This window comes from Mauremys reevesii, linkage group 1 (genome assembly GCF_016161935.1).
Source record: "Mauremys reevesii isolate NIE-2019 linkage group 1, ASM1616193v1, whole genome shotgun sequence".
NCBI classification, from domain to species: Eukaryota; Metazoa; Chordata; order Testudines; family Geoemydidae; genus Mauremys; species Mauremys reevesii.
The window spans coordinates 317,016,335-317,030,431 of NC_052623.1; the positions used below are offsets into that span (position 1 = coordinate 317,016,335).

General features: G+C 43.3%; 1 protein-coding gene across 4 annotated transcripts in view; it reads left to right on the forward strand.

Annotated features, from left to right (window-relative positions):
* The first annotated feature begins 2,543 nt into the window (after window positions 1–2,543).
* Window positions 2,544–14,097, forward strand: part of ING3 (inhibitor of growth family member 3) — a 31,048-nt gene continuing 19,494 nt past the window's right edge. Inside the window, exons 1-4 of one of the 4 annotated variants that reach the window (XM_039509865.1) lie at window positions 2,544–2,706; window positions 2,842–2,906; window positions 3,359–3,575; window positions 12,819–12,919. In XM_039509865.1, coding sequence (XP_039365799.1) covers window positions 2,679–2,706; window positions 2,842–2,906; window positions 3,359–3,575; window positions 12,819–12,919 — 411 coding nt within the window. In that variant the 5' untranslated portion in view covers window positions 2,544–2,678. Of the gene's footprint in view, window positions 2,707–2,841; window positions 2,914–3,358; window positions 3,576–5,158; window positions 5,248–6,744; window positions 6,860–12,818; window positions 12,920–14,097 lie in introns of those variants that run through there. The other 3 variants (XM_039509874.1, XM_039509889.1, XM_039509880.1) reach the window with 3 other exon arrangements.

The following is a 14,097-nucleotide window of genomic DNA, read 5'->3' on the forward strand; positions in this document are numbered from 1 at the left end:
AACATCTAAAAGAAAATGACCCTAACAGTTCAGATTCCCTCTGTGATTTTAAATGGGCAGAGTCCTCTACCCATGTGGAGCCCTTTGACTATAAGAAAGATTGGAATCTTAGTCCTACACTGAAAAAAAAGAAGAAAAAAAAAGTAGAAATGGTTTCCTCACACACAACTTCAAATTGCCCGATGACAATCCCCCAAGTCTGTATTATGTCCCAAGCCCTACATGTCAGAAATTGCACTTGGAAGACTGGATGGCTCAGAAGATTGGGGTATAGTACTTTTCATCTCTAAATCTTCTGGTTGATAGTGACTGAACGAATTACCATTTAACAAATGGTAATGTACCTATATGAAATTAGTTGATGGTCTCAGACAAATATCCAGACCACAAAAACCACCATCATAGCTGGCACTAATTGTTATTTGTTCACAGACTAGCTAAAGACAGAATGAGTATGGAGACTGATCACCTAACTGCAGTCCTTCCTGAAAGAGCTAATGCTCATTGTCAGGGCAGCGTGGAGACGCTTCTATGGTCCGTGGTGATATAGAACTCTTCAAAATTGCTTAGCTTCTTACATACGGGCTTGGTAAACGTCCTCCCCCATCCCCCAGTAAATGTTAATTTCACCATACACAAATAAACCCAGGAAAAAATACTGTATATCCATTAATTATAATTGAAATTTACAGATGTGTAATGTAAGAAAAATGATGCTTGAGGACTTATTAGGTTATGATTTAAGGATATTTACTTTGTATATTTTGACCTGTGATGTTAACAGTTTGTATTTTAAGTTACAAAGCTTTAACTTTTTTAATCTCATCTGTCATTAAATAATTATTAACATCCCTTATTGTTGGATCCCTTCATAATTTCCTGTAACTGTGAATTGTGAATAAAAATAAAAAATGCTTAAAATAAACATAAATATCTATTGAAATGATAAAAAAAAAACAAATTCTGCCAAGCCTATCTTCATGTAACTGAAATCCAGCTTTGAAGGGTTTCCACTCAAATTTTCATTATAGAGATCTTTACTCCTTCCTTTGATGCATTTGGTACAAGTCACTGGACAGAAACAGGATAATGTACTGGGTGGACCACTGGTCTTGCACTGGTATGGCAATTCTTATGCTGCTAATAAACCAATACCACTTGCAACTCCCCTCCCCCATGGCAAACTCCAACTATTTACATTGTAAGTTGTTTGGGGGCAGAGATCATCTTTTTGTTCTGTTGTGCCTAGTGTAATGTGGACCTGTTACATGACTAGGGCTCTTAAATTCTCTGGTAATAATAAATAATAATAATAATTATAGAAGAGCAAAACCCAGTGTTCTTTGAATGAAGTTTTCATCTCAGTCCCTAAATGACATTTTTGTAGTAAATTATGAATGAAAGATTATAGTGGAATTGAACAAGTTTAATTACCTTTGTGATAGGACCATTGTTTCCTATACTTAGGACCTGACCCAGAACTCAATGAATTCAATGGAAAGATTCTCACTGACTTCAGTGGGCTTAGGGTTAGAGTGACCCATATCATATTTTATATTATATCTGAGTATGGACAGTGGTAGTTTCATATTAGTCCATTCATGTGATAATATATGGAGTTATGTGCACAATACACTTGGTGCTTATACAGTATATTTACTTGTCACATATATATTGTGGACCCATGTGAGGTTAGTGCATTATTGCCAACTCCAAGCATTCAGAAATGAAATCATGCCCTAAAATATCCCTAGTTTGGTTTAAAAAACATGTTTAAAATAAATTTTTTTTTTATTTGCCATCTGTTTTTGGGGCCTTTTGAGACACACCTAGGTTGCATTTTCAACTTTTTTTTTTGCCTGCAACCACGAGGGCTAGAACTATACTTTTTTAAATTATAAAAAAAAAAGACAATTGAGATTCTTACTAAATAACATGACTCCAGGAGCTGAGGCTGTATGAAAAACCTTAAATACCATGAGAATTGACAATGACATGTCTGTCTTTAGCTCACGTAAGTTTTTAAGTGGGAACATCAACGTGTGACACAAGCCTGTTTGCCTTGTGGCCAGCAATGCCATGCACCCAGCGGTGCCCAGTGGCGAGGAGGGACAGCGCCGGCCACCCACTGCCCGTTCAGGTTTGGGCCGCGGCTCGCCAACGGGACCGAGAGACAAGGTGCCAAAAGCGAGCGACTGGCATTGGAACCTAGTGCACGAGGCCGGCGCGACACCGAGCCTGGGCGCGGCTGAGCGCAGAGGGACGGGGCGCTGGGGCCAGGGCCGGCCCGTGCAAGGCTCCCCAGGACTTGAGACCGCCACGCCGCGCGCCGCTGGCCCCGCCAGCCTCTTTCAAAGCAGTGGAACCTCTGCTTGGCCCCGCCCCTCAACCCAGGAGCGAAGCGGCTGCTGCTGGCGGTGCATTGTGGGACATGTAGTCCCTGCCCCCCTCCTTCACACGGCAACTACGTTTCCCAGAATGGTGCGGGCGGGCGCCAGCCGCGGCGTACGTCAGAGGCTCAGGCAGCCAATCGGCGCAGGGCCGGAGCGAGCCCCGTCCCCCGCCAATGTTGTTTTCGCCGAGTCGAGCTGCTGCTGTTGTTGGCGGCGGCGCCATATTGGAAGGGACGATCCCCCGTTAGCGAGAAGCCCCTTAGCGCTGGCCTCGCCGCCGCCGCCATGCTGTACCTGGAGGACTATCTGGAGAGTGAGTGCGCGCGGGGCGGGGGTCCCGGCCGGCCGGGTGGCCGGGCGGGGCGGGGGCGGCAGCGCGGGGGCTCCCCCTCCCCCTCCCATGGCGGTGATTGACTCCTCGCTCCCCCTCCCCTCTGTGTCCCCGCAGTGATCGAGCAGCTACCCATGGATCTGCGCGACAGGTTCACCGAGATGCGCGAGATGGATCTGCAGGTGCAGAGTACGTGAGCCCCGCCTCCTCCCGCCCACGCGCCCAGCCCAGGCGCTGCGGGCCCGCCGCGGGCAGCGCGACTCGCCCCCGCTCCCGGGAGCGGCCCGGGCTGACACCCGGGGCTGAGCCGGCCTGCCCCGGAGGGAGCGCCGCGGGCCTGGCACGGGGACTCTCCTGCCCAGCCAGCGGGCGGCGGGCGCGGCGGGACGGGAGCCCGCGCAGCGCAGGGTCCGCGCGGGGCTGGGGAGCAGCCGGGGCTCCTCACGCAGCGAGGGGCGGAGCGTGCTCGGCGGAAATGTGCCGAGCTGTTTCCTTTCCGTCACCGGCTGCCTCCTGACCCCGAGCAGCCCGCGGTGCCGGGCGAGTTGAAATGACACTGGGTTGAATTCGGGTCTCCAGATGCCCTACGGCAACGGGCAGGAGTTTCACTGCTGGGTCTTGTGCTGCTCCCTAGGGCGAGACAAGGTGGCACTTCCCAAACTGCATTTCTGGCCCTCGAGTCCCTGGCAGCGGGCTGGAGCTTCAGCTGCCCCCCTCACCTAGCAGGAGGTTGCGTGAAGCCTCTGAAACCTTCCGTCCTGGCCATGCTTGGCGAAGCAGCTCCCTGCAAGTCCCCTTCCATTTCTGCTGGCACCCTGCCTGTGCTTTGTCAGGCATCCACACTTCTTTAGGTATCTTATTGGTATTCATTTTTGCTGTCCACTTATGGCTCAGTCCCTATATTTACTTTTTTTAAGGTTGTCAAGTGGTTTAAAAAATTAATTGTGATTAATCATGCAGTTACAAAAAATAATAGTGATTAATCACACGGTTAATACTAGAATACCATTTATTTAAATATTTTTGAATGTTTTTTACATTTTCAAATATATTGATTTCAATTATAACACAGAATACAAAGTGTACAATGCTCACTTTATATTTATTTTTGATTACAACTATTTGTACTGTAACTCCCCCCCAAAGAAATAGTATTTTTCAATTCACCTAATGCAGGTACTGTAGTGCAATCTCTTTATTATGAAAGTTGAACTTACAAATGTAGAATTTTGTTTAAAAAAAGAATTCAAAAATAAAACAATCTAAAATTTTAGAGTCTGCAAGTCCACTCAGTCCTACTTTTTGTTCAGCCAATCGATCAGACAAACAAGTTTGTGTATATTTGCAGGATTTTGGAAGGCACTTCAGATTCTTAAACCTTGGGTCGAGTGCGGGAGCGGTCTTTAGAAATGTGTGTACCCTGCTCTGTTTTACCCACGTTCTGCCATATATTTCATGTTGTAACAATCTCGGATGATGACCCAGCACATGTTCATTGTAAGAATGAACAACTTTCACTGCAGATTTGACAAAATGCAAAGAAGGTACCAATGTGAGATTTCTGAAGATAGCTACAGCACTCTACCCAAGGTTTAAGAATCTGAAATGCCTTCCAAAATCTGAGGGGGATGAGGCGTGGAGCATGGTTTCAGATGTCTTAAGAGAGCAATACTCAGATGCGGAAACTACAAAACCCAAACCACCAAAAATAAAATCAACCTTTAGCTGGTGCCATTTCACTCAGATAATGAAAACAAACATGCGTCGGTCTGCACTGCTTTGGATTGTTATCAAGCAGAATCTGTCATCAATATGGACGCATGTCCCCCTGGAATAGTGGTTGAAGCATGAAGAGACATAAGAATCTTTAGTGCATATGGCATGTAAATATCTTGCAATGCCGGCTACAACAGTGCCATGAGAACACCTGTTCGCACTTTCAGGCAGCATTGTAAATAAGAAGAGGACAACATTATCTCCCATAAATGTAAACAAACTTGTTTGTCTTAGCAATTGGCTGAACAAGAAGTAGGACTGAGTGGACTTGTAGACTCTGAAGTTTTACATTGTTTTGGTTTTGGGTGCAGTTATGTAACAAAAAAAAAATCTACATTTGTAAATTGTACTTTAATGGTAAAGAGATTGCACTACAGTACTTGTATGAGATGAATTGAAAAATACTATTTCTTTGGTTTATAGTTTTTACAGTGCAAATATTTGTATTAAAAATAATATACACATTGATTTCAATTACAACACAGAATACAATGTATATGAAAATGTAGAAAAACATCCAAAATAGTTAATAAATTTCAATTGGTATTCTGTTGTTTAACAGTGCAATTAAAACTACGATTAATTGTGATTAATTTTTGTGAGTTAATCGCATGAGTTAACTGCGATTAACCGACAGCCCTACTTTTTCTGTTTTCAGGACCGCTGCCTTTTGGACTCCCTTGACCACTGGTTACCTGTAGGGCTTCTGTGACAGGATACCACAGAGAGATCTCTGCCCATGATTAGGTCTTTTTTGGCATAATACTTCACAAAGCCTCTGCTTTCTCTGTGACAAAGCTGCAAAGCATCATGCTTTAAATAATTTTACTTTGATTTTCCATATGTTGTCTGATTCCTCAGAAAGGGAGGAAGACAACTCAGTAGCATCAGAATACATCCTTGAGACAGTCTGTAATGGATGAGCAAGTTAACTGGTTTGGGCATGCGGTGTAGATGTGTTAAATCTGTTTGCAGATGTTCCCCACCATACTTGAGTTAACTGGGTTACATCACCTTGAGGCAGAACCATGAAGATTTCTATAAGTATAGCAATAAGTCAGACCATAGGCTTTTGAAGTAAAAGCCTGAGCCAGTCTTGATCTGTGAACATTGGAACTTCATGTTGCCTGGTGAGTCTAGTTGGTCAATTTCACAGTCTATGTTGAAGCATGCTGAACCAGCCCTCTAAAACCAGGGACTCTGAGGTGTGTCTCAGCCTTAGTGCTGTCTAGGCTTCATGGCTTGAAGTCATTGGTACTGAATTATGGCTTGTTAAGTAAAGCATTGCTTCTCCTTAAAATGTCAATAGGTGGCACCAAGAGAAAACCAGCAGCCCTTTGACTTAGGCAGCTTCAAATTGAGACCACAAATGTCTTTCTCCCATTCATGGTCAGGTGCTGCTTTGGAAGCTAGTGAATCTCTTCACACAGTTAGAGCATGTTTATACCAAGATCAGCCTCGGTGTTCTGGGAGTCAACAGAAAAAACTTTGACCCAGACCTTGGTTACCCCAGTGATTCTTGTGCAGTTGGTGTCAAAGCTTCCCAAAGCATTGTAGAAATTCCAGGCACTTTTCTTCTCTCTTCCAGCTGCTTTTGATCAGAGCTGCTAGTTGGACATCACAGATAGACTAGAGGACTGTTGGGATGTGGCAAGACAGTGACTCAACGCGAGGGTCCCGCATTCACAAAACTTTTAAAACTGCTGTGTAAGTCAGCTGAGTTGAGTTGGTGCTGGATTAGAAATTTACAAGAGCCACAACTGAGACATACCTGGGCCAGGAATCCCCTTCTGCTAGAGATAAAATTACTCTTGCCCCATATCTTTGACCTGGGGGACTGAGGACCTCTCATTACTAGGTAGTTATGGAAAAAGTATAACATGGCTGGCTGTTTCGCCTATCACCCCATGTGAGGCAGTCATGGCCAGAGCAAAGAACAGCTGAATGGTGACCAGACTCCTGAGCCTCAGCATGGGAATTTGTTCAGGTGAAGTGTTTAAAGTCTTTAACTTCAATCCTTCAAGTCATGGATTACCAGGCCATGTAGCCAAAGGCCAATGTCTGGAAAATGCATCTGCCCTGGTAGAATCCTTTACCCCGGAGAAACGCCACAACCTTTAAAAAGTTGGACCATAAGGGCTGCTATCAGAGGATCAAGAAAAAGTTGGAGGATGTATCTTGTACCAGACCTCTTGGAGGACTTAAGAAGACAAAGGATGGAAAGGCCACCCTTCATTCTCTTGGGCCCCCTCCCACAAAGGAGGGAAGGGAAAACCTCTGTTTCAAAAGCAGCCTTCTATAACCATGATGGATTTCAAGAGAACTTGGCTTCACAGTGAACATCAGCTGAGGCCAAAAGGTACTAAACAAGCAAAAAAGCTGGCTTTTTTAATGGTTCTGGAGCTGGCCACTTTATTCCTTTGAATACATTTATTGTCTTGGTGAGAAAGGGAGAATAAGACCTTTGGGCATATTGGTCATGAGCCATTGTTGTCTGGGCTGTAAAACTAGATTTTCAAACGCCCGTAATATATAGTGGCATATTGTCTACCTGGCATCTTGAAAGCCATTTCCCCAAAGAATTTAAAAAAGCAAGTGGAAATTGTTTGGTGTACACATAGGCATGCATAGATCCCTTGATTTGCCCTGCACAGAAACTACTTGACTACATTTTTCTTCTATTTGAGTTCAATTAAAGGCTTATTCAGTCTGGGTCTATGTGGTAGCTTTTTCAGCCTGTGATAAACTGCTGTCTCTGCAGCCGCTTGTGAGGTTCTTGTAGGACTTGACACTCTTCGGGATCTCATAGACTCTAAGGTCAGAAGGGACCATTATGATAATCTAGTCTGACCTCCTGCACAACGCAGGCCACAGAATCCTACCCATCCACTTCTATAACAAACCCCTAACCTATGTCTGAGTTATTGAAGTCTCCAAATTGTGGTTTGAAGACCTCAAGCTGCAGAGAATCCTCCAGCAAGCGACTCGTGCCCCATGCTGCAGAGGAAGGTGAAAAACCTCCAAGGCCTCTGCCAATCTGCCCTGGAGGAAAATTCCTTCCCGACCCCAAATATGGCAATCAGTTAAACCCTGAGCATGTGGGCAAGACTCACCCGCCAGCACCCAGGAAAGAATTCTCTGCAGTAACTCAGATCCCGTCCCATCTAACATCCCATCACAGACCACTGGGCATACTTACCTGCTGATAATCAAAGATCAATTGCCAAAATTAGGCTATCCCATCATACCATCCCTTCCATAAACTTATCAAGCTTAGTCTTAAAGCCAGATATGTCTTTTTCCCCCACTACTCCCCTTGGAAGGCTGTTCCAGAACTTCACTCCTCTAATAGTTAGAAACCTTCGTCTGATTTCAAGTCTAAACTTCCTAGTGTCCTGTTTATACCCATTTGTTCTTGTGTCCACATTGGTACTAAGCTTAAATAATTCCTCTCCCTCCCTGATATTAATCCCTCTGATATATTTATAAAGAGCAATCATATCCCCTCTCAACCTTCTTTTGGTTAGGCTAACCAAGCCAAGCTCTTCAAGTCTCCTTTCATAAGACAGGTTTTCCATTCCTCGGATCATCCTAGTAGCCTGTCTCTGAACCTGTTCCAGTTTGAATTCATCCTTCTTAAACGTGGGAGACCAGAACTGCACACAGTATTCCAGATGAGGTCTCACCAGTGCCTTATATAACAGTACTAACACCTCCTTATCTTTGCTGGAAATACCTCGCCTGATGCATCCTAAAACCTCATTAGCTTTTTTAACGGCCATATCACATTGGCGGCTCATAGTCATCCTGTGAGCAACCAATACTCCGAGGTCCTTCTCTTCCTCTGTTACTTCCAACTGATGTGTCCCCAATTTATAACTAAAATTCTTATTATTAATCCCTAAATGCATGACCTTGCACTTTTCACTATTAAATTTCATCCTATTACTATTACTCCAGTTTACAAGGTCATCCAGATCCTGTATGATATCCCAGTCCTTCTCTGTGTTAGCGATACCTCCCAGCTTTGTGTCATCCGCAAACTTTGTTAGCACATTTCTGCTTTTTGTGCCAAGGTCAGTAATAAAAAGGTTAAATAAGATTGGTCCCAAAACTGATCCCTGAGGAACTCCACTAGTAACCTTCCAGCCTGACAGTTCACCCTTCAGTATGACCCATCGTAGTCTCCCCTTTAACCAGTTCCTTATCCACCTTTCAATTTTCTTATTGATTCCCATCTTTTCCAATTTAACTAATAATTCCCCATGTGGAACCGTGTCAAATGCCTTACTGAAATCGAGGTAAATTAGATCCACTGCATTTCCTTTGTCTAAATAATCTGTTACCTTCTCAAAGAAGGAGATCAGGTTGGTTTGGCACGATCTACCTTTTGTAAAACCATGTTGTAATTTATCCCAATTACCATTGACCTCAATGTCCTTAATTATTTTCTCCTTCAAAAATTTTTCCAAGGCCTTACATACTACAGATGTCAAACTAACAGGCCTATAGTTACTCGGATCGCTTTTTTTCCCCTTTCTTAAAAATAGGAACTATGTTAGCAATTCTCCAGTCGTACGGTACAACCCCTGAGTTTACGGATTCATTAAAAATTCTTTCTAATGGGCTTACAATTTCATGTACCAGTTCCTTTAATGTTCTTGGATGAAGATTATCTTGGCCCTCCGATTTTGTCCCATTAAGCTGTTCGAGTTTGGCTTCTACCTCGGGTGTGGCAATATCTACCTCCATAGCCTCATTCCCATTTGTCATCCTTCCATTATCCCTAAGATCCTCATTAGCCTTATTAAAAACTGAGGCAAAGTATTTATTTAGATATTGGGCCATGCCTAGGTTATCTTTACCCTCCACTCCATCCTCAGTATTTAGCTGTCCCACTTCTTCTTTCTTTGTTTTCTTCTTATTTATATGGCTATAGAACCTTTTACTATTGGTTTTAATTCCCTTTGCAAGGTACAACTCTACATGGCTCTTAGCCTTTCTCACTTCATTCCTACATGTTCTGACCTCAATAAGGAAGCTTTCCTTGCTAATCCTGCTCATCTTCCACTCCTTGTAGGCTTTCTGCTTTTTCTTAATCACCTCTCTGAGATGCTTGCTCATCCAGCTTGGTCTACAACTCCTGCCTATGATTTTTTCCCCTTTCTTGGGATGCAGGCTTCTGATAGTTTCTGCAACTTTGACTTGAAGTAATTCCAGGCCTCCTCCGCCTTTAGATCCACAAGTTCTTCAGTCCAATCCACTTCCCTAACTAATTTTCTTAATTCTTTAAAGTTAGCCCTTTTGAAATCAAACACCCTAGTCCCAGATCTATTTTTGTTTATCCTTCCATCTAGTTTGAACTGAATTAGCTCATGATCACTCAAACCAAGGTTGTCCCCTACTGCCATTTCTTCTACGAGGTCCTCACTACTCACCAAAACCAAATCTAAAATGGCATCCCCTCTTGTTGGTTCTTCAACTACTTGGTGAAGAAATCCATCAGCTATCACATCCAGAAAAATCTGAGCCCTATTATTGTTACTAGCACTTGTCCTCCAGTCTATATCTGGAAAGTTAGTCTCCCATGATCACACAATTCCCATTAGTGTTTACTTCATTAAAAACATTAAAGAGGTCTCTATCCATATCCAAATCAAATCCTGGCGGTCTGTAGCACACCCCAAGAACTATCTCAGGGGAGGCTCTAGTAGCTTTCTTTCCCAGTGTGATTTTTGCCCAGACAGACTCTGTCTTGTCCATTCCATCACTTCTTATTTCTTTACAGTTAACCTCATCATTGATATACAATGCTACTCCACCACCTTTGCCTTTATTTCTGTCTTTCCTAAACAGCACATAGCCTTCAATACCTGTACTCCAGTCATGACTACTATTCCACTATGTTTCTGTTATCCCTATAATATCCGGTTTCACTTCCTGCACCAGTAGCTCTAGTTCCTCCATTTTATTACCTAGGCTCCTCGCATTAGTGTACAGACATCTTAATTTTTGCCGTTTGGCTTCACTGACATTCTTTACCGGTTAGGCACAGACATTCTACCACCAGCATCACCTATTACACTGGTATCTACGCTACTCTTCCTCCTTATGTCCATTCTTCTGCCCACGTCTGTATCCTCTTTTACTTTGTTTTCTTCCCTCTCAATGTTAAATTCCGGCGTGGAGATTACCTGGACATCTCCCAACCATCTCCCCCAAATTCCTAGTTTAAAGCTCTCTTAATCAGTTGGGCGAGCCTCCATCCTAGAAATCTATTTCCCTCCTTACTCAGGTGAAGTCCATCCCGAGAGAACAGTCTTCTGTCCATGAATGCTTCCCAGTGGCCGTACATCCCAAAGCCCTCCTTATAGCACCACTGCCTGAGCCATCTGTTGATCGCCATAATCTCGTCACACCTTTGTTGCCCTTCTCTACGAACCGGCAGAATCCCACTGAAGATCACCTGAGCCTTGATTTCCATAAGCGTCTTCCCCAGCCTGGCATAGTCTCCCTTGATACGTTCCAGTGAGAATCTAGCTGTATCATTCGTACCCACATCAAGGACAATCAACGGATTCTTTCCCGCTCCTGTTAGGATCCTTTTCAGCCTCAGGTCCACATCCCGTATCTTAGCACCCGGCAGACAACACACCCTTCTGTTCTCCGGATCAGCTCTAGTTACAGGCTTGTCTATTCTTCTCAGTAAGGAGTCCCCAATCACGTAGACCTGCCTTTTCCTGGTGACAGTGTGATTCTCCGGTCTATCCCCTGCTTCCACTGGCTGCAAATCCTCTCGATTCCTATTCACCCTATTCATTCCTATCTCCTTAAGATAGGTCTGAAAAAAGCTGATGACGTTTCCTCTTGAGCCATTTAGTACGTATGAGTCCAGTTTAATTATATGAAAGTTGATTTTCCTGTTGGTTGTGACATCAGGCTCTAGTTGACTAGAATTTTAGAAGGTTGTGCTATAGACTCATGTGAGACTCCTTTCTGAGGTGTTGTCAGAGTTCCATACTGGTGAGCCTCTCATCTTTCCAGCACTATTTCCAGGGCTCGTGCCCATCTTTGTGAGACTCTTTCCTATATGCTGAATGCCAAAAGATCTCTCAGGGGTTTTACATGGAGTGACTAAATCCCTTAGAAAGCCCGTTCTGCTTCATATTTTATTTGACTCCATTTTCTGCACAATCCAGCAGTGGGAGCTGTGAGATCGTATTTTGCAAGTGGTTGGCCTGAAACTGGAAGTGTGTGGCCACGGTTCATGTTGTTGAGGCAGGGTGACCTCAGCTGTTGCACCTGAAAATGTTTCTATGTCAGATCATGTGCAAATTAGTCACATTGTCCTTGTTCCATACATTTTACCAAATGCTTTAACTTGGATTTGGCCTGTCAGTCTCTAGGTCTTGCGGAATCTAATTCCAAAATAAGGAAACCTGAACTTTTCTTGCCCTCCTTGATATTATTTTTTTGGGGGTGTCCCCTATTTCAACTGATCAAATGCTTTTGAAAGCTTTTGTTTGTTTAAACACTACCTGGGGCTGAAGTATTGAGCTTGATGCTTTTGGGAGATTTCCATTCCTTGTTTTAATAAATGAACCAAACAAGACATTTTCCTTGTTCATTCTGATGGCTGTGGAATTAGTGGCTTTAGTTTTTCCTTTTGTGACTTCTCTCAAGCTGTAGATGTCACATAAGTCCGAATCCTTCCTCGGGTGGTATCTGGCAAGAATGGGGAATTACTTCACAATTCTACTTCATTGAGGATACCATTCTGGCAGGACTTTCACATAGTTTCCCACTCCCTCACATAGTTGGAGAAGAACTTGATTTGAAGGTGTTGGGTTTTTCTCTTCTCTATCGCTCTACTTTTTTGAGCCACTGATTTTTAAAGTATTTGGTTTTGTACCTGACTTTATTTCTTAGGAGGATACTTTGTTTCCTGCTCAAATTGTAATTGGCTGGAAAGTTCCAAGGTCAGCAGTTTAAAGCTGGGTGAAGAGTTTGGGGCTTGTTTCAGCTTGCTGCCACTGGTCTTAGGGACAAAAAAAACCTTTAGAACTTGGAGCCCTGCTTGTCTCATGCTGGAGAGCACAATATCCTGGAGTGAGAATCCTACCCAAATGACTTCCAAAAAGCAGAATTGCAAAGTAAATAATTCTCTCCCTCGCTCAGCTGCTTGTATTTTCTCTAGTAGTTTTGATAAAACATGCCAATTCTTCTTGGTTTAAGTAAAAACCCACCACCCTGTACAAAATACATAGCATTTGTATATGTGAGATCGTAACACTCTTTTAATCTTCTGTGTGCTGCAGATGCAATGGATCAACTAGAACAAAGAGTAAATGAATTTTTTATGAATGCAAAGAAAAACAAACCTGAATGGAGAGAAGAGCAAATGACGTCAATCAAAAAGGTAAGGACGTTACAGGAGTGGGGCATGTTTTAAAAAAATATACAAATCAGAGATTGGTAGTTTTAATATTAATTTTGACTGTAAAGTGTTGAGAACTGTGGTCTTAATTAGGCTTTGAGTGGCAAATTGCACTTGCTAAGAAAAGGAATGTTAGCACTAATCAAGAAGTTTTCCTCCATTTTTTTTGTCAGTACAGTCTAGTGTTCATTTGAAATGCTAGGAATATGAAGTGACATCAGCCAGTCAGGTCATTAATATGGTGATCAGTAATAACAAGAGCTACATCATCTCACCTTGTTTTTTTTCTCTCCGTCCCCCTGCTCCCATACGTGTAAGGGATGAAACAGAATAAATGGCCTGGCTTTCTTTGGAGGGACTTGTGCTGAGCCTTAGTAGAAGCATCTTCCCTTAGATGCTCCAGAAACCCTTATGTAAGGTGGGGGATGGATGCTTTTTGTCACCTTTACTCCACCCCTCAATGACATCAGTGTTGTCAGTGTCTGTATTACATCCAATGGGTTGTATTCTTTGCCAACCTTTAGATGGAGCTGACTTGCTATAGGGTGATACTTTACCCAGAAAGTATCTGAAGGGACATTTGGTGAGGACCAGACCCAGGATCCATGGGGGACATTTTTTTTATGGACCTTAGGCCATCTGGAGTTGTGGTGGGCTATGATTTCATGGGAGCCAAATAATCTTGAGTCGTAACTGATTCCAGATAAATTGAGTTTCAGCTTGTGGAGTTCCTTAGCCCTGCTTGGAACGCTGAGGCCATGTCTGTACTGCAGACCTGCGATGCTGCAGCTGTGCCACTGTAGTGAAGGTATTTCTTATATCCACAGAAAGGGTTTTTCCATCCACATAGGTAATCCACCTGAGTTCTTCTGTCGACCTATCTGCACCACAGTGGCAGTTAAGTTGACCTAATTATGTTGCACAGGGCTCCCCAAGATGAAACTCAATTTATCCGTAATCAGTCGGGGATCAAGGTTATAAAAGCATAACCCACTCATTGCCCTGGATGACCTGAGGTCCATAAGATTTTTCTCCCATGGATCTTATGTCTGGTCCTCACCAAATGACATTTTTTCACAGCCCAGAGTGATGTAGTTAGGTCAATATAATTTTTGGATGTGGGCCAGGCCTTAGTGGTGGTTTGGTTCTATGCTTTTTTC